Here is a 24,456-nt window from a genome sequence, read left to right as displayed (position 1 = left end):
GAAAAAGAGAAACGGATCGATCGCAGTTAGGGCCAAGCAATGAAACCGGCTCTTAGACAATGTAATGATCATATAGCTGATAAGAAAAAGAGAATACGTGCGGAGAACAAAGTCGGTTAGCTAGTAGATTAATGCTGTTTTTTAGCGACCAGGACAACACGTTTCTCGCTGTATATTTATTTCCTCATCGCGACCCTCTTCGCCGAAGGCAACGACCAATCGATCGCGTGTCGCCCATCCCCGTTTACGCAATCGATTTTTATTTTTATCACAACATGATAATTGTAACGCGTATATATATTTTACGGTGAAACCGAAATTCTCTCTAAACACGACCTTATAAATCTGTGATCAAGTTTCGTTCGTATTTCGATCTGTATTTCGGGCTTGGATACCTGTCAGAATTGGCGGAATCAAGCGAGAATAATTGTAAATAATAAAGTAGTTGACAATCATGTTATCATCGATCGAACGTATATTAAGTGTCGATTTCCTTGGGATGTAAAATCGTATTTGAAGTAAGCCTCTAACATTAGGAAAACATTGGTTTGTTTCGTACTTGTGCCTGAAATTTGTCAATTATCGTGTTGTGACACGCAGCAAAAATCGCACGCGTAAAGGGGGGGTCTAAGATCCGGTTGCGCTGATGGCTCGGTTGATTTGGACTGTCTGGACGCTGGAAAATTTTGTGTTAACAAAAACTCGAAAGTCGGATTCAGAGAAATTAGATCTCAACTGAAAGAATTTTTTTCTCGATCCGAAATAGAGATTCTTTATTGTCGATTATTGGCCCTCGATACTAAAGTTTTGGATGTTCAGCTTGGTTCCGGTTGGCGATTTGTCTTATTTGCGGGCCGGAGCTGTAGAGAACAATTGTGGAAAAAGAGAAAAAGAATTGAGTTGAAAATCAACCGACGTCGGTGCGCCCGGGGTTCCGCAGTGTCTTTTATTTCGTACCTAACGAAACATTCTAGATCGTTGTTCCTCGGTCACTGTGTATGTTAGTTGGTGACTGGCAAAGCCTCAAGTTTTTACCGTAACCAAAATGGATTTTGCGTTGGACACTGTTTCCTATAGCTCTCGAAATGTATTATAGATTACGTATGTACGTGCCTGCGAGAAAAAAAATACTTGGCGACACAGAGACATAAAGATACAAAATACACGGACACACACACATGCACACACGCAATCCCACGTTCGTTACAATCCGTAGCCTTTAAACGCTCGCATCGCATCTCTTTTTACCGCTAAAGTGTATACATCGCGGAACAAGTTCATGGCATAAATTACTGTGTAATGTCAATGTCGCTTTGTTCCTAGCATAATCGAAGCGCATAATCCAGGCTGCGCAACGCGCAGCTTTAATATTCTAGAAAGCTGAGCGGAGTGCGTATTTAATTAATTATTGCGGTCGCGCGGCGAACATTGTGATAGCTACGTAGTTGCGAATCGTCGTCGCGCAGCGATAACAAATTGTGATCCGAGATTTATACTCTTAATCCGTAAGTCGTAGCATGAGGAATTACAGATAAATATCATTTTAATACGTCCTGCATTATGCCCCCTTGGTGTATATCGATCACTTGCAAGCATGCGGTTTAGAGACGCAAAACCGCATCTATACGTCATTTTTCACATATCATGTACAACGCGCTAGATTATTAAATTTTAAATTGTCTAATTTTAAATAAGGTCAAAAATGTTTATCTTTTAGGAAGCGAGTTGCTTTTACTCGAAAGCTAAGATTATTTCCTATTTTATTTCGCAACTCTCGAGTCATTCGCGCGAAAGGGAAACGTTTTATTAGTTTGCATTTTATGAATTTTATCAATTAATTCGTTTTTCGGATTGAAAATTCGGATGTATCGAGATGCTATATACTTTTTCTCATGTTATTTTCAAGAATTCGCGCTTTTGTTCCTGCGCATTTATGTATCCCGACTGAATGGTATTTTTACCTATACCTATATACGCTCTCGTCATAAAAATTGCGAGATAGATCTCCGATAAAATGCACAGTGCGCGCGTAGAAGTTAATACGATTCAAGAACGATAGTTCCAGTTAATTCCAGGACTTTATTGCGCGAACTACGTCTGCCTACGTTTGTTCCTAGCCAAATATTTTTCACTTTGATCGCCAATGAGAGGGTGAACTTTTGAGATAATTTTGCAGCGCATTTTTTAAATATTACGAAAAAAAAGGTGAGATATCTCTGTTAGCAATTAATATCGTCGCAACGTGAGTGCGGTCACGACCACTGTGCAATCATAATTTTTGCAAGTGTGTGTAAGCTCTCTCGCGAGAAAAGTGAAATTCGAATGGAACGAAGAATGCTGCCACAATTACCTGCGTGGTTTCGAAGGTACACGCGTACAACAAAACACACACACACACACACACATATATATATACAAATGCGTACACGCTCTCTGTCTCTCAGATGATACGTGCGTCGCATACGTACTGGTCATTATTCGTTTGCACGCATGTCCTTTCCACGCACCTCTCGTATCCTTGATGCCCATCTGGAGCAGGGCGTTTTCGTTTATTGTACGATAATACGTCTTTTCGGTTATCGTTTTACTTAGTCGACAGTAAGACTTTTCCTATATTTTAAGTTGTTAATGTTGTGTATAAGGATATGTTTGCGCCGCTGCGACACGTCTGGTGGGGAAAAAGGGGTCTCGGACACATAAATTAATTAATCCTAGCATTAGCCAAAGGGGAAAGTGCCCTTTGTACTGAACGGTTATTAATGTCAGAATTTTCATTAGCTTATTATGATATTACGGATTAGAGAAAGAGAATATGATTCAATAATCTCTCCAATTAATCTCTTCAAGTTTTTTCACAGATTTCAAATAATCAGCGATTTTATTAATATATTACAGAAAAAATGTATTTTTTTCTGTTACTTATAACTCCACGAAATGTATTATTCATTGTTTTTTAATATTTTTGATATTATAAAGAATATCTTAAATGTGCTAGGATAAATTAATATTTTAATTCTCTTCGCGAATTTTTGAGGCATTTAGTTTCAAGTTTCAAGGAAAACCGCAATCGATCGATGAGACATTGTTCTTATCACGTTTGACTTTATCACGTGACTGCCGCTTGCATTTATGCATTGCGCATTTCTTTTTCATTTCGTATTATTGCAGAATACTCTACCGAAGGGTTCGCGGTGTAAGAAATCTACGATACGTAAAGCGCATTTTTAGATACGATTTCATGTTTAAAGTAAACTATATCGAATTATGGGACTTGCTATTATTTCCGCACACGAACTCTTTAATTTCCTAATTCTTTAATTTTCCCTTTGCACGAACTCGCTCGTGTCTTTCCCGAGTTTTTCACGGACCAGATGGCTCGCAGCGGCTAATTGTCTCGGCTTTTGTACCGCCGTAAAATGCGCATCGTCACAAAACCTAAAAATACACAAACATGCATACTCGCACGCGCGCACGCACACACACACACACGGACAAAACAGACACACGAATACGTACACACACATCCGTCTGCTCCGGTTTTACGTAAGTTTATGCTAAGTTCTTAGGATATTAACGTGGCTTCTCTCATTTTATTTAAGCGACAATGCAAAGTTTGATCTCTTACTCGTACATACATCATTATGAATATAAATATTATAAATAAATACACATTACATGGATAATCCGCATAATTATGATTACGCGAGGAATCATGCTCGTTGCGTCCCTTCCCTCCCGCGTCCTTCCCCTCACCACCGTACCCTCTTCGCGATTAGCGAACTCCTTCGATGGAACGAGGGGACGAGGTGCGTCTCGTCGCGCGTTCCTCTTCTCCACCGTGGGGAACACCGCATGTTATACATATATAAATATATATAAGGAAAGAAAAACAAATATACAAATATATAGGACGCGATTCGAGCGTTCGTCCTACGTGTAAAGATACACTACCAGTCCCCCATCATTTATCCTCTTTCCCACCCTCCCCCCGGGTCATCCCTTCCCTCCTCTGCCCGCAAACAATTGTAAACGCGTTCTCGCCGCGAGTCACGAAAGCGCGAATATGATTTTTTAAAGAACTGCTCCGACTTGATTAAGAAACGAAATAAACGCTGCTTATGACAGTTAAAACGGCTGTACACGTGCTTTTTTATATCCTCAATTCCCCTCCCGACTTTTCCCGCTCCCGAAATGGAGTCAAGAACGGTTTGACCTCGAAAATAAAGTGGCTTCTGCCAAGATTTCTGTTGAAATTAGAGAAGATTATCCTCCGAAAGAGCCGAAGAAGCACCAATCTAGAATTGACCTAGATTCATTTGCATAGCAAAAAGCAAGAATGAGGTAAGTGCATAATTTGTAAGATCCAATCTGAATATGCAGTCGTATATCTAAAAAAGATCTTGCAAATTGTGGGCTTGACTCGCTCGTTTTACATTAAAGTTCTTAGAATCAATATTTTATTCGTATCAAGGAAATCTCGATTCTTCATTCTTAATTCCTCCTAATTTGTCTCGTCAAGCGATATTCAGAAAAGCATTGTTAACAAGTGTCTTTTTATGTCTTTTTGACAGTGTAAATGGACGAAAAATAATGTCGGCGGAAATATTTTTGGCTGATCGCGCACGCGAACAATATTAATCACGCTAGAACGTACACTCTGTTTTCTCGCCAGGTGCGCCTGGCATCGTGATATTAAATAATTAACGAGCGCGCGTAAAGTTATATCGATGACATCTTGAGATATGAGGGCCACCGACGAACCCGACACGCCGAGGTATTATAAATCTGAAACTATCGTCTTCGGCGGAAATTTCCATCTAACAACTGGACGCGCGGGCGGATTTATTTCTCTCTCAGCGGAAAAAGAAGAACGGGATCGTATATCGAGTGTGAAGAATGGCCAAGAAATCAGATGGGTTTCTCTTGTTTCTTTTCTCTTGGACGTTTATTGTGCGTCGGAGTGTCGTCCGACTGAGCTCCGATGGAGCTTTACCGCGAATCAACGAAGGAGAGGACGGCACCGGAATGGTCCCAATAATCCTTGACATTTGTCACTCGGATCCTATATCGGATCGGTGCTTCGCTCTCTCTCCTCCGAGGCTCGGCGTCTAAAACCCCAAGGTGGACCCGAATCGAAATGCTTCCCTCGTACCACCCATTCGAGTGCACATAGCCGGATAATAATTATGGACACGACGTCACGCGTGGGTGATTCTCTCGGGGACGGGTACTGAATTACATCAGACCAACGTCATTTTCGGCGGAGGAGCAGAAATATTGTACTTTAGAACGACGTCAGCAATCGACGCCGGAATATTGCCCTCTTCGCGAACCCGCGAGGAATATTTGATCCGTCTAATTATTTCCCACTGTATTTCCCAGTTTTACTTTTTAACACGGAACGGAATCTCACTGCGCAAACACCCCTCGCGTTTTACGTATGTATGTATTCTATATTACGGGGGAAAAATTATATTGGATTAACGTAATTTTTTCGGCGGGGAGAAATATTGTATTTTAGAAAGATGTCATCAATTGACGCCGGAATATTGCTCTCTTCGCGAACGCGTGAGGAATATTTGATCTGTCCAATTATTTCCCACTGCATAGGACCCTATACAGTTTTACTTTTTAACAGGAATGAAATAACCATGCGCGTTTTACATATTTATGTTCTGATATTACAGAGGAAAAAAATATATTATGAGCGGATTGATGATGTTCGTAAGCAAAGCGAGCCTCAATGTAAGTATGAATTTAGGGCAATTCAATTATGCCACGTCCGGTAAATGAGAGAGTAACCCATTAAGTATACTTGACTGATGGATATCGGACGGAAGGACGGACGGATATGTATCATCCATGTCTATTGATTACATCTTCCGGTGAAAACGGGACATTGCGCAATGTGTCGATGTTTGACCGCGTCAAACGATGTGCGCCCGATAATACGCGGTTACCGCGTTTGATATAGCGCTTATCTGCTGCGTTGTGATCATTAGCATGTACCACGAATTAATTTTTATATCGTAATTTTATCGTAACACGTGTTAATTTCCCTGATTCACCTGAGAATGTATGTAATAATAACGTGATAACTTTACGACAACTAAATGGAACAGGATAAAAGTTTAATCGTAAAAAAGGATGAACGATGAACGCAAAAGACAACGTGAGAATCATATTCATATATCACGTTTTTATAGAAATGTAAAAATACATCAGGCAATGAAAGCACAAATATGCGTTCTGTTTTTATTAATACTAAATATAGAGGAAAATTAAGCAGCGGAAAAGTGGGACGCGGTCATAGTCCTTTACAGAAATATCCGGGCAAGTGGATCACTTTCGGATGAGATAATAGCCGAACGAGCACGACCCTCGAAAATTCAGAGTAATAAGACTAATTATAAATATTATTATCCTTGTCGTCGAGAACCGGCGTCCTACGTTACAGATAATTATAATCCCGGTGCTGGTTTTTCAACGCGACGCGATCGATATTCCCCAAGCGTGTGTTACGACATTCCGTTTAATTCTACCTATCATTATTGTCTATTAATATAATGCTCCGCTCGAATAACTCGATATAGCACTCGATTTGCGTCAATATTGCACTATTTTCAGACGCGACGTATTCCCTAAATGTACCTCTTCTCGCAATTGGCTGTTCAACACGTCGCTTAATTAACCTCTAAGCCTATTAATTAACCCTTTGCACATTATTACCCTTGATTTAGTACCAGGTATTCGTTACGAACCCTTAAGTCATTCTCGGACACTTTGGATTCTTTTTATATTACGGTCTTATATTACGACCGCGAAATGCCAAATTTAACAGCGCTTTTTACTTCGAAGAGAGAGAAATGTTTTATTAGTTGGAATATCGGAACACGACAATTTATAGCCTGTGTTTTGTACGATCGAGCGTTCTTATCTCATCGTTAATTCAATGCTATCTCGTCGCCATCGAAAACATCAGAAAAAGATGGAAAATCAATCCTATTCGGATTCCATAGCCGAAGCTACGTTACGGTTACGTCCCTCTCCCAGAATCGTGTCCGGGGAATTAATGCCCGAGTCTAGAGCACCGATATCGGTTCCCTGCAAATGACCTGGTTCGCTGCAAAGGTTGCAAAGGGTCAATTAATCACAATATCACCATCATCCGCTTCGCGTTACCCCCGCGATATACGCGTACTGTCAGCCTCTCTCGCTTCTAAACGCTCTCATTCATCACCGGCACCTGATATCGGCTGTTTTCCAACACGCAAGCGAAACCCGACACATTTTCTTGCATTATTTAACTTCGATTAAGCGCATTTATCCGGCACCCGATCCGCTCTCTTTTTGCTCGCGTGATGAAAGATGCATCCGCGATATCGACGGCGAAGAAGATAAATTCGCCATCTTAGACTTGATCAGAGACGACATGCAACATCTTAATCGAATAACTCCAAAATTTCTTGCTGCTATAAATAAACTGCCAAATGAAATTTTAATATTATACTCCTTGGAGTATTTTACAGTCGTTGCGAGAGTCGTGATACTCCAAAACAGAAGGCACGATCGAAAATATGAATACTTAACTTTTAGCAAATTAAGCTAAACAATGTTAACAAATTTAACTATCGAAATTTTTTTTTATTGACCGAAAGATATTATTAAATAATCGTACGTATATTTGTCCATTTTGTATTTCGTTGAAATAAAACTTTTCAAATCGGTTTACACCCCTTTTGCGTTTAAACCGTATAATATCCAGGCTTTAACAATAAGAGGGAAAACCTACGAAGCACAAACGGAAAACAAACATAACCGATTGACGCGAACGCACGTATGAATGAAGCGGGAATTTTTCCGGACACATGATCCGGCGATCGCGCTTTGCTCTCGTGCCTCTGCATTTTTCAGAGCAACACGTCGCGACGGACGGGGGCGCAAATGTGGGGCAAATCGAAACTGCAATTATCCGACATTGACTACCTCCTCGGTCGGGGGTCGGGGGTATTTTTAATCCCCCGCTGCCGGGGAGCGGTGGCGACGTCGAGCTTGACGTCAAGCGGGCTAGAGACGCGGATGATTTGCTCCGGCGTAGTATACATACGTATATACTTTGTCGATAGCATGGGACGCGCCGCCGCTCAGGTGATCGATCGGTCACCGCCTTCGCTCTCTCGCGATCGTCTCCTCTCTCCCGCTGCGATATTTCCCCCCCTTCATGTCTTGGGGGCCCGCGTCTCCCGCGCAACGGTGATCGATCGCCGTCTGGCCTTGAGATCACTCGTCCGCCACGCGAAATATCGATAATTTTAGTTGCATACAATGCTGCCCCGTTAAATTATCGCCGGGGGCACGAGAGGGGGAAGATTGTCTTCTCGAGAAGAAATCGGAGAAGTTATGCAATAAATCAGGGACTGTGTACATTGTGAAAAGGACGTATAAAATGTACATTGCATACCTATTTCGCTAGAAATTGTATGAGTTTTGCACTTGTCGATGTTTCTGTATATATATTTTTTATAATGTATATATGGTGTAAGATAGACAATTGAGTCGAATGCTCAGTTCCGACTAATATCTTATCAGAGAATTACAAGAATGGTAATGATATAGTAATCGTGAGGAACATGACGTCAAAAGCATTATAAAATACTAGTCACAATGATAGTCTAATAAAGAGCCTATCCGTATTTCCACCGACAAATGTCACTGAGGATAAATACAAAAGCCAAGGGGAGTATAATCGTTTATTGTAAGTCACTCACGACTTGTATCAGGCCAGCGGCGTAGCTTTTCCCTTTAGAAGTATCTTCCTATTTCTCAAACACGTACAAACTTTATTAATGTGTAATACATTGCTTCACTTCATATCTTGTTTTAAATCTAAACATTATTATACGTATATAAAATATATAAAATAATATATGTACATATGTAATAATATCAAAATTATAAATATATGAAAACAGAATTTTATACATACACACGCCCACATACATATTATTATATATTTTCCCCTTTGTACTATTATTATCCAGTAGTATTGTAAAATAAAAAAAATTAAAAAATTAAATAGAAATATTAGAACTAATATTAAAAATAAATCGACATGCATTGCGCGTAGGGATGACCTCATTTCACAATTATTCGATGATTATTACCACAAGCGTCTATCGTGAAACTCTGAAAGCAAAGTGTTGTCTGCATAATAAAGAGATATAAATACATGGAACGTGTATGTGTTGCATGTGCATGCGCCGCATCCCTCTGCAGCTACGCCTCTGGCCGCTGGCGTCTTCGTGCGAGTTTACGAGGAGGACAGCCAGGCCGAACAATGATCCCGAAATGTCCCCGCGCGCGTTCGGTTAAACCGGTCTTTAAGAGGCAAGCGAGGAGATCGAACCCGTGTGTCACTGTACCGCCTGTTTACCGTACCGACTCACTTATTTTCGGCCCGCGCGAATTCAATGGCAAGCGACGCTGGCGGTTTGCCAGCGGCGCGGGCGCCGCGACGCTATACTCCGATCCCTGCGGACCCTTCGACAGTCTCTCTTTGATTTAACGACGTACACCCCGATACTCTTGTAAAAATCAATGTCGAACACCGTAGCTGAGAATATTTGTCATTTTGAGAGAGCGGCGGTAATTAAACGGCTAATGAAAAATCATTAATGAGATTTGATAAGATCTAATGAGTTTAATCTTCGACCGAAGATGATTAAAAGTTGTCTGTCATTATTTGGCTAAATGTAATGTTCAAATTTTATTACTGAGATTGAAACATAAAAAATAAATTAAAGTAAAAGATTATATAATTTTTATTACTCATATGTATAAAATAATGTATTGAATTGTGATAAGCTTAACAAACGTATTTGTTATTTATATTAAAACTCTATATATATCATTATCCTCTTCTAAGTAATATAAATAATAAATGTGCATGGATCAAGAACTGTATCAGTTATATATATGTACATTTTTAAAGCTAATATAACCTTTGGAACTGATATTTTATGTTAATTAATTCTGTTTCAATGTAAGTTGTTAAAATGAGAACTCGTTAAACGAGATATTTTGAGGAGATTTCTAACTCCTTAGGTAATATCATCTAATTATGAGACTCACACACTTGTTTTTCTGCTCGTAAACTTATTTCTGTAGTTGCTAATATATATCGTCTTATTATTATAGTATTATATTAATAATACCATATGTAAAATATATTATTATAATTATATAATATATTAATACATATATTATATAATATTATTACAGTATATCGTCATATTGCGATATATAAAAATAAAACGTATAGTGAACATATTACAATAATCATCAATGACAAAACAGTATCAAAGACCTGTAATTCTGAATAAATTTTATCATTATTGAGTCAAGGGATATCTTGGACCTCTTGGACATGTTCAATCAACGCATGTAACATGTAACGTCGCACGCATAAGGTCGAATTTACGAATCAAATACGAACATACGTAGTACATCATAAAACAACATTTAATGAAAAATCAATGTAAGAAATAAGTAACTAAGACAGACAACAGTTTCAGACAAGAATGCAGAAATTCGTCAGCATCGCGCTCGTCGAATCAAACGGGAAATTACCAATGGCTATTAGCGAGCGTCGATTTTAGCGAAAGAAATTCAAGGGAAGCGAGATTGTGCAAGCCGGCACCATACCTGGCGATAATTGTATGCCAACTGCACCTCCGCTGTGTTCGGCGAGGAAATGACAATGTGAGATGTATGAAGATCTTGGTCGATTTCGGGTGATGTAGATCGTCCGGATCGTTGATACTGAAAAAACGCGATGCATCAGGATGGAATCGGGTTGATATATTGAGTCAAATTGGCATATTAAATCGTACCGTCCAATTGAATATCCGACTCACGAGGCGTCTCACGAGGCATCCACAAATTTTCACGCGAGAGATTCACTTCGAACGATAATAATCGACGAGCAGCGCGGCAACCATTCGAATCCGCTTTTCACGGTTTCTTCGCGGAGCGTCGCGTTGCGGAGCGTCCCGCCGTTCGAGAATGGCGTCTCTCGATATATCGCAGCTCTCGAGATATCGAAGCGGCCGCGACTCTCGCTCGTTCGTTCCAGCTTTCTGCACTCGAATGGAGAGAGTGCAAGAGAAGGTGGAAGAATTTAAAGAGAAAAGTGCAATCTCTGTTCTTTCTTCTTTCTTCCATGAAGTTGCATCTCTTCCGTTTTAAACCCTCGACGCTTTTCCTCTCGCTGTTTCCTCCTGCGGCCATGAGTCTTCTGCGGAGGCGCTAGTGCACGGCGAATATTCACTTATGATTCAGCGCAGGTGGTTTGCTGTCGCGCCAAATCGAGGAACTGTCCGTTGCGAGCCGATTCAAATCCGACGCTACGCTCCTACGATTCCAATAAAATCTTAATATATCTGTTACTTGTCACTCAAGTTCGCTTAAAATGTGTCGTTATCCGCGACTTCGAATAATCAGCGTAAATATCGAGTGAGAACGATGTGCTCCGATCGTGAAACCGCAAACGGTTCCGGAGAGCGAAAGTATATTGTGCAAAATTCTCGTTCATAAATACCGAAAATCGTAATATCTGCGATTACTTTTGTATTTTCTTTTAATTTTCGTCATGTTCCCAAGTGAATAAAGTTTTTCTTTTAAATACGCATACATTAATAAACTTTGTTAATTTATTATTACCCTCAACAGATTTGGATTTCGTAATTTTAATCAAGTAGCTTTACAGCAACTCTTCTCCAATTGTTTGTCGCGTTATCGTTCAAAAATGTCCATATGTAGATGTAAATGTGATATGTAGAGATGCTGGATGTATGGAATTCAGGTTCATTAAGTCCATTGAACCCAAATGACTGTGGGACTCAATCATTTTTCTGTGATTAATTTCGTCTTTGATTGACTGTGCAGTTGATCGTTGATTGTTTTTCGTGCACCCGTTGTTACAAACGTATATGATACGATTACAGGTCTAGTCTGTATCCGCGCTCTTTCTGTATCGCAAGAGAACGTTTGTTCATTCTAAATATGTCATTCGACAGAATAATGAAGGACCATAAATTTCCTGTTGGACATACACTTCCTGAAAATTAGCGAGATCTGAGAGGACCCTGCATTCAATTCCAAGATGATTTGGCTCTTGTTACTTGTTATTCGTGAAACATCAGCCAGCAACGGCAATATGATCTTAAGAGACCTGGGAGAGAAGGAATATTCCCTGATAAAAGGTAAGAAGCTAAAACGTAGGAGAACTGATAAGTAGTAGGTAACAGGAATTTTTCTTTTCAGCAAAGTCATCACTGCCACAACATGGAAAATGTTGGCATACCGCGCTACAAGCGTTGGAGAGTAGTTGTGACAAATTGAACGATCAGGAGCACTCGCTTCTCGCCTTGCGCCTAGCGAATTGTTTCCTGGAGGATTCCGGTCACGCGACCTACGACTGCTATCTCAGTGAAACGGAAGACGAGCGTCGGTACGAAAATATTCGGAAAACGAGTATTTTTTTATTAGTTTCCTATACTTTATGTTTGATCTTGCGATAATCGGTTAATATTTCTTTCATAGGAAATGCATTGGCGGCATGGCAGACCGAGCGTTCAGCGTTTACAATGAATTCTACACTCACGCAACTCATATCTGTTTCTTTTTGAATCATGAAGCTTGGCAGGCTGAAGTTGATAACACTATCAAGTTGTACGTACATGTATAATACCCTGTGTAATATCTTTACACATTGTAAAGATACAAAAGCACTCACGTATTTCTACATATATGTCGTAGATTGTTTCAAGTATCTTCCCGAATGAAGGATCAATTGCTGGAAGCATCGCAAATGCAAGGTGTAATATTGAACAGTCAAAAGGAGGGTTTGCGCATTCAAAATGAGCTTTTAGATCACGGCAAAGAACTCGAGACTGTACTACAGACTTCGTCCGAGACAGTCAGCAATATGGTGTCGGATTTCAAGTGAGTTCATAAAGCTGATTTTTAAAACGTTTTGAAATTCGACTTACTTAGTCGAATAGTAATTAATGTGAATCGTCGATTTGAAATTCTTAAATTTTAGAGAATCGGCTAAGGATCAGAAAGAGCTGCTTTACGAGATCTTTTCATATATACGCACTTTCCAAAGCTGGATTATTGGAGAAGTGTCTTGGTTTCAATCCATCATATTTTACACCGTCAGCTGTATTCTCTGCGCGTTATTCAGTGCTTCTAAAAGAACGGTTGATGCAAGAGTTGCGCTTTTTAGTATTCTAAGCTTAAATATAGTGGCTGAGAGAATACTGGTTCAATATTACGATAAGATTATTCCTCAGTCTCCGGATGATAAGGTAATAATTATTATAAAATTTTCAAACAAATTGTTCACCAAAAAGTGTCTACGCTGGGTTCTCTTACAGACGCACCTGTTAAGTACAACATGGTTGTACAGAAAAATTGCCTTAACACTTTGTGCTGTAACATTATTCTGTACATATTACTATTATAAAGACGAACAGTTAGAGAATTATAAGGCTTTACAAAGAATCGAGCAGCAATTGGACGTCATGCAGAAAACTACAACTATTTCCAACACGATTGAACCAATTCGTACGTATTGGTATGGATTTTATGATGTAAAACTCTATGCGAGAGTTGTATCGTGTTATAAATTGTATCGTGTTTAGGTTACTCGAGACGGCTCGCGTTGAAACGTTTGCACACAATTTCTGATAAACTGGAGGACACCGCCGACGTTAAGAACAGCAAATAATTATTTCAAATTAAAAGCCTATCATGTATATACACGCTTTACTAATATAATTGTACAAATTAAATTAAAATAAAAATATTTATGAATATTTACAGAAACATTTTTTTATGCACTTATATTAAGTATGGTAACAATTAAATAGTTTTTACAACACATGTTAATGTATGCAGTACTACAGATGTAAAAACGCTATACTGTTGGATAACTTCGTAGAAGATACGTGACCTGCTTGTGCGTGAGGTTCTTACTTTCGGGTACAGGTACCACTTGATCCTGCGTGGAGCGCATACGCTGCACGTTATCGGTGTAAGTTTTGTAGCATTTATTTAATGCGTTTACTTGCTGGACACATCTCTTGTCTTCGAACTCATTTTCTTCAAGGCACGACAAAAGCAAGGTCATCTCGTACAAACATCCGTGTTCTGGAAACAGAAATATATTAAAATTGTATGAAGTATAAGTTTTCTGAATATTATAATTTACCGCTAACTGTAATAAATATTGAAACGCTCTGTGCGGAATGAAGTTTATAGCCTACGATCAGCCACATTGTAACATTTATATACAACTAGAATACAGTAAGAAACGGTCTTTAAACATATCCATGGGAAAATAAATTGATCTTCAGACATACCCGATGTTCTCCGACCTCCCTTCGAACTCACAAAGTCCCTTAGTTTTAACGGCATGATCGCCTTGAAGGGTACCTTCTTCTCATTCTGTGGTTGCCTCGCGTTACGAAAAAACAGCGACGTCAACCTCATCTTTCTGATAATATAATATAATAAAAATATCAATATCGTACTACTTTAATATTATATAAATATTAAATTACAGTGAAATAATATAAAGTTATGAATTTCTTTGACATGGAGGTTAAGTTTCTCATCAAGTTCTATCAGAATGACTGAACGCATGGTTTTTTATATCGACATACAGACACAATTGATGACAAAATGTAATTTTGATAGTCGTCCATAAATGTTGCTAAACGTACATTAATTTCTTTTGCAAAGCAGAGAAGCCGGAGAAAAGTAGACCGTTCGCCGCGACCCGCAACGACAATCGCGTTCGTCGGCTTTGGAGAAAACGCGTGAAAACGCGATCGCGACCGATCAGATGGCGGCAGCGTTTACTTTCAGTTTCGATCGTATCGGCCGGCGTATCCTCTCTTTTCGCAATTTCGCATTTGAAACGCATTTAAAAGGAAGAAGTGTCACGAGAGAGACCGCGTAAAATGATTACGTCACCAGTATGCGAGTGCAAAGTCGCAGTTTTTTTTTAAATCAAAACAAAGATAGACAAATAGAAAATTAATTAAAACAAATTAGTCGCTTCGAACGCAACCCTGTACGAGTTCCTATCTTTCCTTCTTTTTCTTTCTTCCATACGCCTTCTGCTCCGCTTGGCATGAAAATTGCGTAGAAACAGATTTATATAATATATATATTCAGAAGTGAAAATGCGTTTCTCTCTTTTTTCCCTCTCTCGCGGCAAAAAGAAACGGTTAAAATCAAACGAAGTTGCTTTTAGCTCGGTGTTTGCGCGCTATTTTTATCGCACTGATAATGAGACGGGACGGGGTAGGGTATGCCGAACCGAAGGAAATCGCGAGGATTGGCGGCTCTTTCTTCGCGGGGGCGGGCGGCGAGAACGGAGAGGAGCAGAGGCGCAAGAAAACTCCGTGTGCACGTCGCGCTGACGCTTAACCTCAAAGTCACGCGTGACGGGTGACGGTGTCATTTTGGCGGCAAGGCCACGCTGGCCACGTGCGCGCGAGATCGCCGGCCGCCGGGGGAACGGACATATTCGGCTGTGCCGAAAGGGGACCGCCGACCGGTGCGAAGGGGGAATTTCGTCGAGCAGGGTAGCGTCAAGGTTCAAGGATCGAGCGAGAATGGCGGAGCATCCAAGAAGTGAGTCTAACAAAAGCAAAAAGTATGACGGGCGTTTTTCGCGCGCGCGTCGCACTTTTTAAGATAAACGGCGCAAATAAGTAGGCTCGCCGATAAAATTAAATCGCAGGGAAGGACGAGAGAGCGTGAGAGGGAGGGAGGGTGTTTCCGAGATTAAAACGTGGCGACGCGACGTCGTGAACGTTTACGCGGAAGCTCGTCGATAATGCATCGTACGATGTTATTTTTTTTTTTTTCGTCAAGCGATCTCGAGCGAGCGAGAAAAATTCCATGTTTGCGAACAACGGGTGTCAGCCAGTGTCGCAGCCCGTCTGTTTATCTCGTGGGATATGTGCGATGTATGTACATACATATAACAAAATATATATGTGTAGTTTCGGTGAATTTTTTTACGCAGTTTGTACTTGTCCGAATTTTTATTAATTATTATTTACTTCTGGAGTTTATGAAGATTGCCCATGAGACTAAAACGTGATTATTTTATCAGCATGTGATTGTGTATCTCTTCTTGAGATAATCGATTAAAAATACTTTCTGTTTATTTGAAATATATATTTATATGTTTTGAAATAATATATATTATATTTAAAAACTATATTTGAAATTATATATATATATGTATAAATATATAATTATTTTAATTAAATAATAAATATTTAATTTATTTATACAATTAAGCTATATATTTATAATTACTGTATTAATTAAATCATATATACATGACTTTAACAAAATATTTGAATTATTTAACACAAGAATCTTAATACGTAAGAATTTATCATTCATGATAAGCACTATCATTCATGATGCTATTTTTGTGACCTTGGCGATTAACACGCCAATTATTCCGAATATCTTCGGAAAATTGATATTTTAATTATTTATCATAAATTGTAGTAGTTTAAGATTTTGGAAGTCGTGATATGAAGAATTGAACACATGTATGTGTGAGAGCAAAATGACGTAAGTTTTTTTTTTGTACCGAAACGAAACCGACGTCGCGAAATCGGAGAACGGCTTCGCCGCTCTAGATTTTGACATAGCTTTATTTACAAAGAGTTTCGCAGCCGCGGGTGTATAACTCATTCCAGGCTGCTTTGAAAAGTAGGTCCGCGTCATTAACTTAATGCCGGGGGCACACGTAAAAGAAAAAACCACATGTTGCACAAATGCAATTATGTTTTTACATCCTTCAACGTGGATGGTGTGACTGTACATTTTGTTACGTAAGAACGTATTGATTAAGTCAGCGTGTCAAAACGCAAGTATTTCAAACATTTTAAATAAATAAAATAAATAAACTAAAATTTTTAATAAATTCTTCCAAACATATGTAATAAATAAACATAATTTTTTTTTTAATCTTACGAAGTGATTGTTAAATTCCTATGTTATAATTACTGTACTTTTCTTGTACGAAAGATATACGTAGTACAGTGTTATATATGTATAATAATACATACGTACAAAATGCAACGCACAATTACATCCTTAAAAAATGGTCGAAAGTGCATTGCGGATAAAAAAGGAACAAAGGCTTGTTTAGCTATATTTAAAGTCATTCTTTACTCTTACTATGTCACGATAGTTATATCTTATGCGCATTTCAAGTGAGCCAGCAAGAATTTAAATTTCAAAATTATCTCATACATTCTGTTCCGCTATCGCGTTTGAAATCGTCGCGTATATATTGTTAACGTTAAATTTCAACAGAACGCATTACTATAATCTAAAGTGTAACGTTTTATCTAACTAACTTTAAGGTTGGATAAACTTTGGAATGATAAATTGGACACCACCAAAGCGAAGGTATTGTTGAAAGTTGTTAGGGAAAGGAATGCGAAAGAAAAAGAAGATAGATATAGAATGTCATTAGGCTGTGAGATAGGCTGTGAGGAGGATAGGAGATAGTGCAATAAGATATAATGGTATAATTTATAATAGGATTTTGGATATTTGTGTATGCGTGGATTGAATACAAGTATGAGTGATTAAGGATTGATGTAAACCAAGTCCACTTTCTGGCTGTATTGCTAAAGTTAATAAACATATATATATATATATATATATATATATATATATCTAACTAACTTTAACTTAGTCTTCAGAGAACATTTATATAAATAGAAAAATTGAGAGCCATAATAAGAGTTATAACTTGCTATTCAATTTGATTAATTGTTTACGAAAGCAGAAGCGTGTTTTTTAATGCGATTGACAAATCTGATTGCATATCGTCAACGTTAAATGATTCGCTGCCGCAGCAAAAAGTGTGATTTTGGTTGTTCATTGGGACGAAATTTTTTCATTTTAATCGGCATAAATTAGTACATCTGTTCCCACTGAATCGATCATATTGGAAAGAAAGATAAAGAAATCGATTTTAACCCTTTAGGAGCCTGTGTACATAATTATGTACAATAAAAAAAAGACTAAAAAACTTTCATCAGGGACGTTTTTTAAGACTATCTTATAAATTATAACATTTTACTCCAACGGGATCGATGTGTGGGTTAACAATCCCTAAAGGGTTAAAAAAGATCTTGTACATAAATCACTTTCAAAATTAAGCAATTAAGTATTACATTGTCCATCGATCGTGGATGTCTCATCGAAGCTCTAATTATGGAAAATCAAACGGAGGATTAAGTTGTCATTCCGCCATTAAGGTCACGCATTAATGAAATCGATTACGATAAATTGAAGGCTTGCCCTTGAAAATAGAAGTGTGAGGAGACCTATTACATCGCGACGATGCCATTCAAGAACCGCGCACTCATTGGCACTCGCTGACTGATGGCAGTTGATTTGCCAGTCATCGTTATCATGAGATATATATATAGCGTACACATTTAGAGTATCTCCGCACGCATGATTTGCGTGGCCTTCACAATTTTTACGCGTGCATCATAAAAAATAAGCAATAACGTTTTTCTTTAAGTGTACAATCTGATAATAATATAAATTATTGCTGTTATTTTAGCAATTCGCGAATACCCTCCTTTTCCCGTGATTCTTTCATGAGTGCCGAAATGGTACATCTTATTTGAGAATTTAAGAATAGTTTAATTAATTTAAGAATTTAAGAATAGAATTTAATATTAATAGTTCTCTGAAACGATGAAGAATGTAGTAGATGTATCTTATACCTTTTGCATTATTTTATCTCTGTTTTTGCATCATTATGCATCATTATGTCTTCGACGGTCATATTTGTATGTAAATTATAATATCTATAGAAGTAGCTATATAATAACTAATAATAACTAATAATATACAATATCATGCAGGGGCGTAGCCAAGATTTAATTTCGGGGGGGGGGAGATATATTTGAAAAGATTTAATACTAATTGTAACATTAGCGCATATTATATGTATAAAGGTAGTAACTAATAAACTTTCGAAATAAACTTAAAAAAAAAAATAAGAAGAATTTCTTTCTCGAATTATGTTGCAGACCCCTTAAAAGATTGTAAACCCCTAAAAGACACTTAGAATGACTTTTCAAAGACAATAGTAGGCAAGAAATCCCTGCTTATAATATATGCCTTTGTATATTTAGATGGCTGTACATTATTTAAGACACTGATGTTGTATGTAAGAATGAAATAAGAAGCTATACGTCTTTTTACGGCGAAAAGATAGTGAAATACAGCGTAAAATAATTCAGATATCTTTTACATCTGAATCAAACCAAAGCAACGTCATTTTACTGTTAAAGGACTATAATAGAAGTCTGAGCGTTTTGAAAAGATTGCGTACATCGTATAATTGGTACGACAGACATATGCCATCTTATCAATTATTATTACAGTCGTTCAGAGCATTGTCTTTAGACTTTAAAGCATTCACAATTTTATTTCTCTCTTCGCTTTCAACCTTTCATTCTCATATTTGGTTCCAAAATTTCGGAGGGGAGATTTATCCTCCTAATCCTCTTCTTGGGTACACCACTGACATCACGTAATTGTCGGTACGTCAACTTGTCATGATGCTGGGATAAGATCGGATTAGTCCGCCGACAGGTGTCTCGTTGATTTCCATACGTCGGTGCTTCCAACGGCCTGGAGCTTCTCCGTTTGTGGAAATAATATTTGTACAAATTGCAAGAGCTAAGTTTATGTATAGTAACGTCACATTACGTACATTGATACACGAGGACTGAGTCATCGTTATGCAATGTGTTATATATTCTCCAGCATAGATTGCACATCGCACTTGCGTAAATAGAATCTATATGCTCACAAACTTTTAATTGTAAACAAAATATTTAAGTAACAAAATCTTGCAAGATATGCAAAAATCTTGCGCGAGAGAATGTACGTGTAATTGGATTCGTTGATAAAGAGAACTTATCATTCCATCGCCTTGACCGGAGTGCTCTGTGATTATCAGAGCTAGATAAAAATCTAAATCTGATTCGCACTTGGAGATTGCCGGAGGATATGCTAGTGTGCGTAGAAAAACTAAAATAGAGATAGAAAGACGCATGTTAGCAGACAAATTTCGCGTAAAAGTGCCAAGACGGCATTGCTTATGCAATCATTATTTAAGTATAATTATCGATAAGGATATCTAGCTGGAAAGATAAAAATCCTTACTATTAATCATCGAGCTATCTTAAACAACATGTTTATATTTAAAACCATTACGTTTTTTATTATGTTGCTTAGTTAAATGCTTATTATAATTGTTAAGTTAAATACCTAGCTTTTTTTGCGAGCGTCGGGCTTCTTCATATAATATCCTACCTACGTTTCTGTTTAAATACACATTTGGGATAATGAAGGTATTGAATTGTTTTTTTTTTTTTTTTAATGGAAAATGATTGGATGATCAGTTTATCTATCATCGAGGGCACTCCACGATTGCCTCATAAGCGTTTACGTTTGCCTGATTGCACGTGGTGCGCGCATGCAAGGCAAAACCGACGCCAGTCGCGGTTCTGCTGGTGAAGCGGCGAGATTGTCGAAGGAGTGCGGCAAGACCTACTGGCACCGATAGTCAGTCGATCACGTGACTTTTTTTAGTGTCTTTCCCGTGCGACTTGTTCGTAAACCACAAAGCCATGAGTACCTTATGTACGAGTAAGTTCAAATACGAATATGTTTGCATATTATATTTCTGCTTCAAAAACTGACGATTTTAAATATTATGCAACTAGCAACTCGCATATTTTGATGATATTATCTCAGAATTTTTTATTCAGCAATAAATTATACTGTCAGCAAACTTAATTTTTTCTTTTTTGATAAATATGAAAACTAATGATTCTAAACTTCCATGGGCTTCTGATTTAAAAAATATAAAAATGATAATTAAATGGTAATTATGCATTATATCAACTTTTTGTCACATTACGAGTTATAGTGATATGAGTAATAATAAATATTTTGTTTTGTGAGTGATTAAGTGGGAAATATAAAAAAAAATAAAATATGTGATATTTCTAAATAGTTGGTGCATCAAAGTATGTTAAATAAACGCGAGAAAAGAAAGAAACAAAATTTTTAAAAGTTTTCAAAGAAAACGTTAATCTTCACGTGACATATGTAGTAAGGCCCACAAATTTTCGGTCCAAGAATATAAAAAAGTGAAACTGTGACAATTTGCATTTTTTCATATAATCACTTCTTATTTAAACGTTTTTTAGAACGATGAATTGATTTTTCCATACCACTAAAAAAATAGTTTGAATTTTTGTCCTTAAAATAATTTAATATTGTGGAGATTACTTCTTTATCACTGCTAAATTTTTTTCCACGCAAATCGGACTCAACCTTGCAAAATAAAAATCATAATCACTAAATAGAGGAATAGAAGAAGCGATCTCCGCAAAATTAAATTATTTTAAGGATAAAAATTGGGTAATATAAAAAAATTATTTTATTTATTAATTTATATTTTAAAAGTGGTATAAAATAATTTATTTTAATTGTATAGAACATATGTATGGAATCGAGAAAGGATATATAACACGAGGATATATAATTTTTTTTCATAGATTATTTAAAAATTATTCTTATTTAAGTCATTGGTTTTAGTATCTGAAAAACCTCTACTATATACCTTGGAAAGATGTTACATTATACAAAGGAATATATAATTATTTCTTTTGTACACGTTAAAAGATCTTTTTCATCTTAACCGGATGTGCGTAGGTGTAAAATGACTAAAGACGTAAATGCAGTAGAAGTAGACGATTTCCAAGGTTACTCTCAGAATATCAATACTCAGAACCTATATATAGAGACAAACATTCATTCTTATTAGGGATGCTTTCTATTTAGTGACCCAAGTCGACAAAAACTTTTCTCATTTCACATTTCTCACACAACTGTGCAAAATTTCCTGCACGATACACAATAAAGGTCTATCCAGACAAACTTGCATAGGTGCATAACCATATGCATAAAGAAACGGATTAGTCTATTTCCTTATGCACATGCATATGGCCCAATCAATTCTCTTATGCTTATGTTTATGCGCTATGCAAGAAGTGTGTGCTCCCCGCTTTACACTCCAACGCATCCTATAAAAGCTATAGGGTGTTTTCTATTTAGTGACAAAAGTCGTTGTATCTTTCTTTCGAGTAACAAAGACAGAACGACGCCGACGCTTGTGTCACTAAATAAAAAACACCCTATAGCTTTTACAGGATGCGTTGGAGTGTTATTGTGTATCGTGCAGCAAATTTTGCACAGTTGTGTGAGAAATGTGAAATTTGTAGTGATTTATAGTGTAGTGATATATAATTTACATTTATAAGAAATTCCATGTTTTGTTGATATTTAATTAAAGAGGAGATGACAGTTTTCTCGAAGTGAAGATTTTCTACGTTTGTACATTAGATGTGTATATCTCCACGTGGTTAATTTCCTGCCGCAAAATATCTCTGTATGACCTCAGCGGAACTGTAGATTTTGCCATTACTCATTTCATACGGTATTACATAGTATGTAGGAAATAGATTATCAAATTTTAGTGATATTAATGTTTAATATGTATGATTATTGCATCGTCACAAAAATGCATATGAAAATATAAGAGATAGCGTCACGTTTCGATTACGTCGAACTTGATAAATATTTCAATTTTACGTAATAGTAAAGTGACAATATGGTCGCGATTTTACTCCAAGGCTTTTATCCCAAATTATCTAATTGCCATTAATCGTGCGAATTGTGCGAAATGTCACTTTTTATATCAAATATTAGGTCATTCCATAAATAATGCGGTATAAAAGGGATTTTCATTTTCATTCATTCATATATTCTTTAGCCCAAAACCGAAAAACTTTTATCGCTAGGGAATTAAAAATTTATAAGATGGGAATAAGTTATAAATAATAATATATTTTAGATTAAAATTAAAATGTGAAATTTTTTTGTTTTATTTCTAAAATATTTTTGTAAAAAACCGCATTACTTATGGAATGATTTTTAATATTAGAAATACAAGTTAATTTTATAAAATAAATAACTATGCAGAACAATTGATTTATTAACCCTTCGTAGTCACACTTTTTTTTTACGTGAGGAAATCTTTAACTATAGGAATCCCAGGCCTAAGCCCGGTTTCAACCTATAGCCCCCCGTTTAACAGGGGGGAAGACCGGGTATCGGTCTGATCGGGTTCAAATAATTCTGGAACATACCTTGAACATTCTAGAATATAAAACAACTGCGGTTTTGTGAGAAATTAAATGGCAACATGTTGAAAAAAAATCGTGAACGAGTACATGATTAACGGTCTCTACCTATAGAGGATACTTCAAACTCTTGTAGATGGCGGACCAAGCCCCATTTTAAGCTAGGCATTTAGCTATTTAAATCCAATTGAAGGTGGGTCAAATTGACCCATGTGGGACTACGAAGGGTTAATATAAAGGTCATAGGTTTTATCTCTTTATATATATAGATAAATATATCCTTAAAAATAATATTTAAATGATTACACGTAGATAATGTTATTTTGGCACGAAACTTGATTTTACAAATAGGAGGACGGAAAAAGTATCGTACATTTCCATTTTAAACATAAATATTTTTAATTGAGCAATAGATGCATTACTTAAATGTTGCATCTTTTGGAACTTAGTGTCCATTTGCAAGAGTGATAAATCGGTAAATTCAAAAAGATATGTCTTATTAACAATTCTTGTCGCTTATTTACACATATAAAACATATGATAAATTAATTACATGTGACTGAGATAATGAATACTAAAAAAGTGATACACAATGAAATTTTTTATCATAAAAACATTCATTTAAATAAACATTTACGATATATTGATAAAGTGCATTAGAAATGTTATAAAATAACATAAAATTATAATACCACTAAATGAAGACTAATGTTAATCGTAGGGACGTCGACGGAGGAGAGCCTGCAGTACTTCAGGCAATCCCTGAAATCGGACGAAATGGATCATTTGGAAGGAACTCATTTTGATAGGCTCATCCCACATGTGTTTGTTACCTTTGGAGCATCTGTAAGTTTATTTTGAAGGAAAATATAAAATATGCAAGTAACGCTAATTGCAATTTATGAATATCCGCTGATCATTCATACTTGTCAGTATCTCTCTTATAGAATGCGTAATTTAACACGTTATTGACTAGAGACTCGTTTGTTAGCCGAATTTATTGACCAGTGACGAGTTCACTCGTATTTAGAAAGGTAGTTTAAATCATCATGCGAAGTTGTTTAGAGTTAGATTTAGAATAGGTATAAAATTG

General features: G+C 37.0%; 2 protein-coding genes across 5 annotated transcripts; one reads left to right on the top strand and one right to left on the bottom strand.

Annotated features, from left to right (window-relative positions):
* The first annotated feature begins 11,044 nt into the window (after positions 1–11,044).
* LOC112466550 lies at positions 11,045–13,883 on the top strand. Of its 4 annotated transcripts, none has more exons than XM_025034705.1 (8): positions 11,045–11,567; positions 12,108–12,263; positions 12,325–12,511; positions 12,604–12,732; positions 12,820–13,005; positions 13,106–13,373; positions 13,443–13,632; positions 13,710–13,883. In XM_025034705.1, exons 2-8 carry the CDS (start codon positions 12,164–12,166, stop codon positions 13,793–13,795), a joined length of 1,146 nt encoding a protein of 381 aa, XP_024890473.1. In that variant the 5' UTR covers positions 11,045–11,567; positions 12,108–12,163; the 3' UTR covers positions 13,796–13,883. The 4 variants fall into 4 exon arrangements, with proteins under 4 accessions (XP_024890473.1, XP_024890472.1, XP_024890471.1 ...); XM_025034704.1 differs by having other exon boundaries at positions 12,078–12,263; XM_025034703.1 differs by having other exon boundaries at positions 12,006–12,263.
* Positions 13,882–14,903, bottom strand: LOC112466551 (coiled-coil-helix-coiled-coil-helix domain-containing protein 1). The gene is made up of 3 exons (XM_025034706.1): positions 14,793–14,903; positions 14,430–14,563; positions 13,882–14,217 (listed from the first exon to the last, which is right to left on the bottom strand). The coding sequence occupies exons 2-3, from the start codon at positions 14,557–14,559 to the stop codon at positions 13,985–13,987; spliced, it is 363 nt and encodes a 120-aa protein (XP_024890474.1). The 5' UTR covers positions 14,560–14,563; positions 14,793–14,903; the 3' UTR covers positions 13,882–13,984.
* Positions 14,904–24,456: the final 9,553 nt, after the last annotated feature.

The sequence above is a fragment of the Temnothorax curvispinosus genome, unplaced genomic scaffold (assembly GCF_003070985.1).
Source record: "Temnothorax curvispinosus isolate PA1 unplaced genomic scaffold, ASM307098v1 QBEX01016327.1, whole genome shotgun sequence".
Classification (NCBI taxonomy): domain Eukaryota; kingdom Metazoa; phylum Arthropoda; class Insecta; order Hymenoptera; family Formicidae; genus Temnothorax; species Temnothorax curvispinosus.
This window is presented reverse-complemented; position numbering and strand designations above follow the sequence as displayed.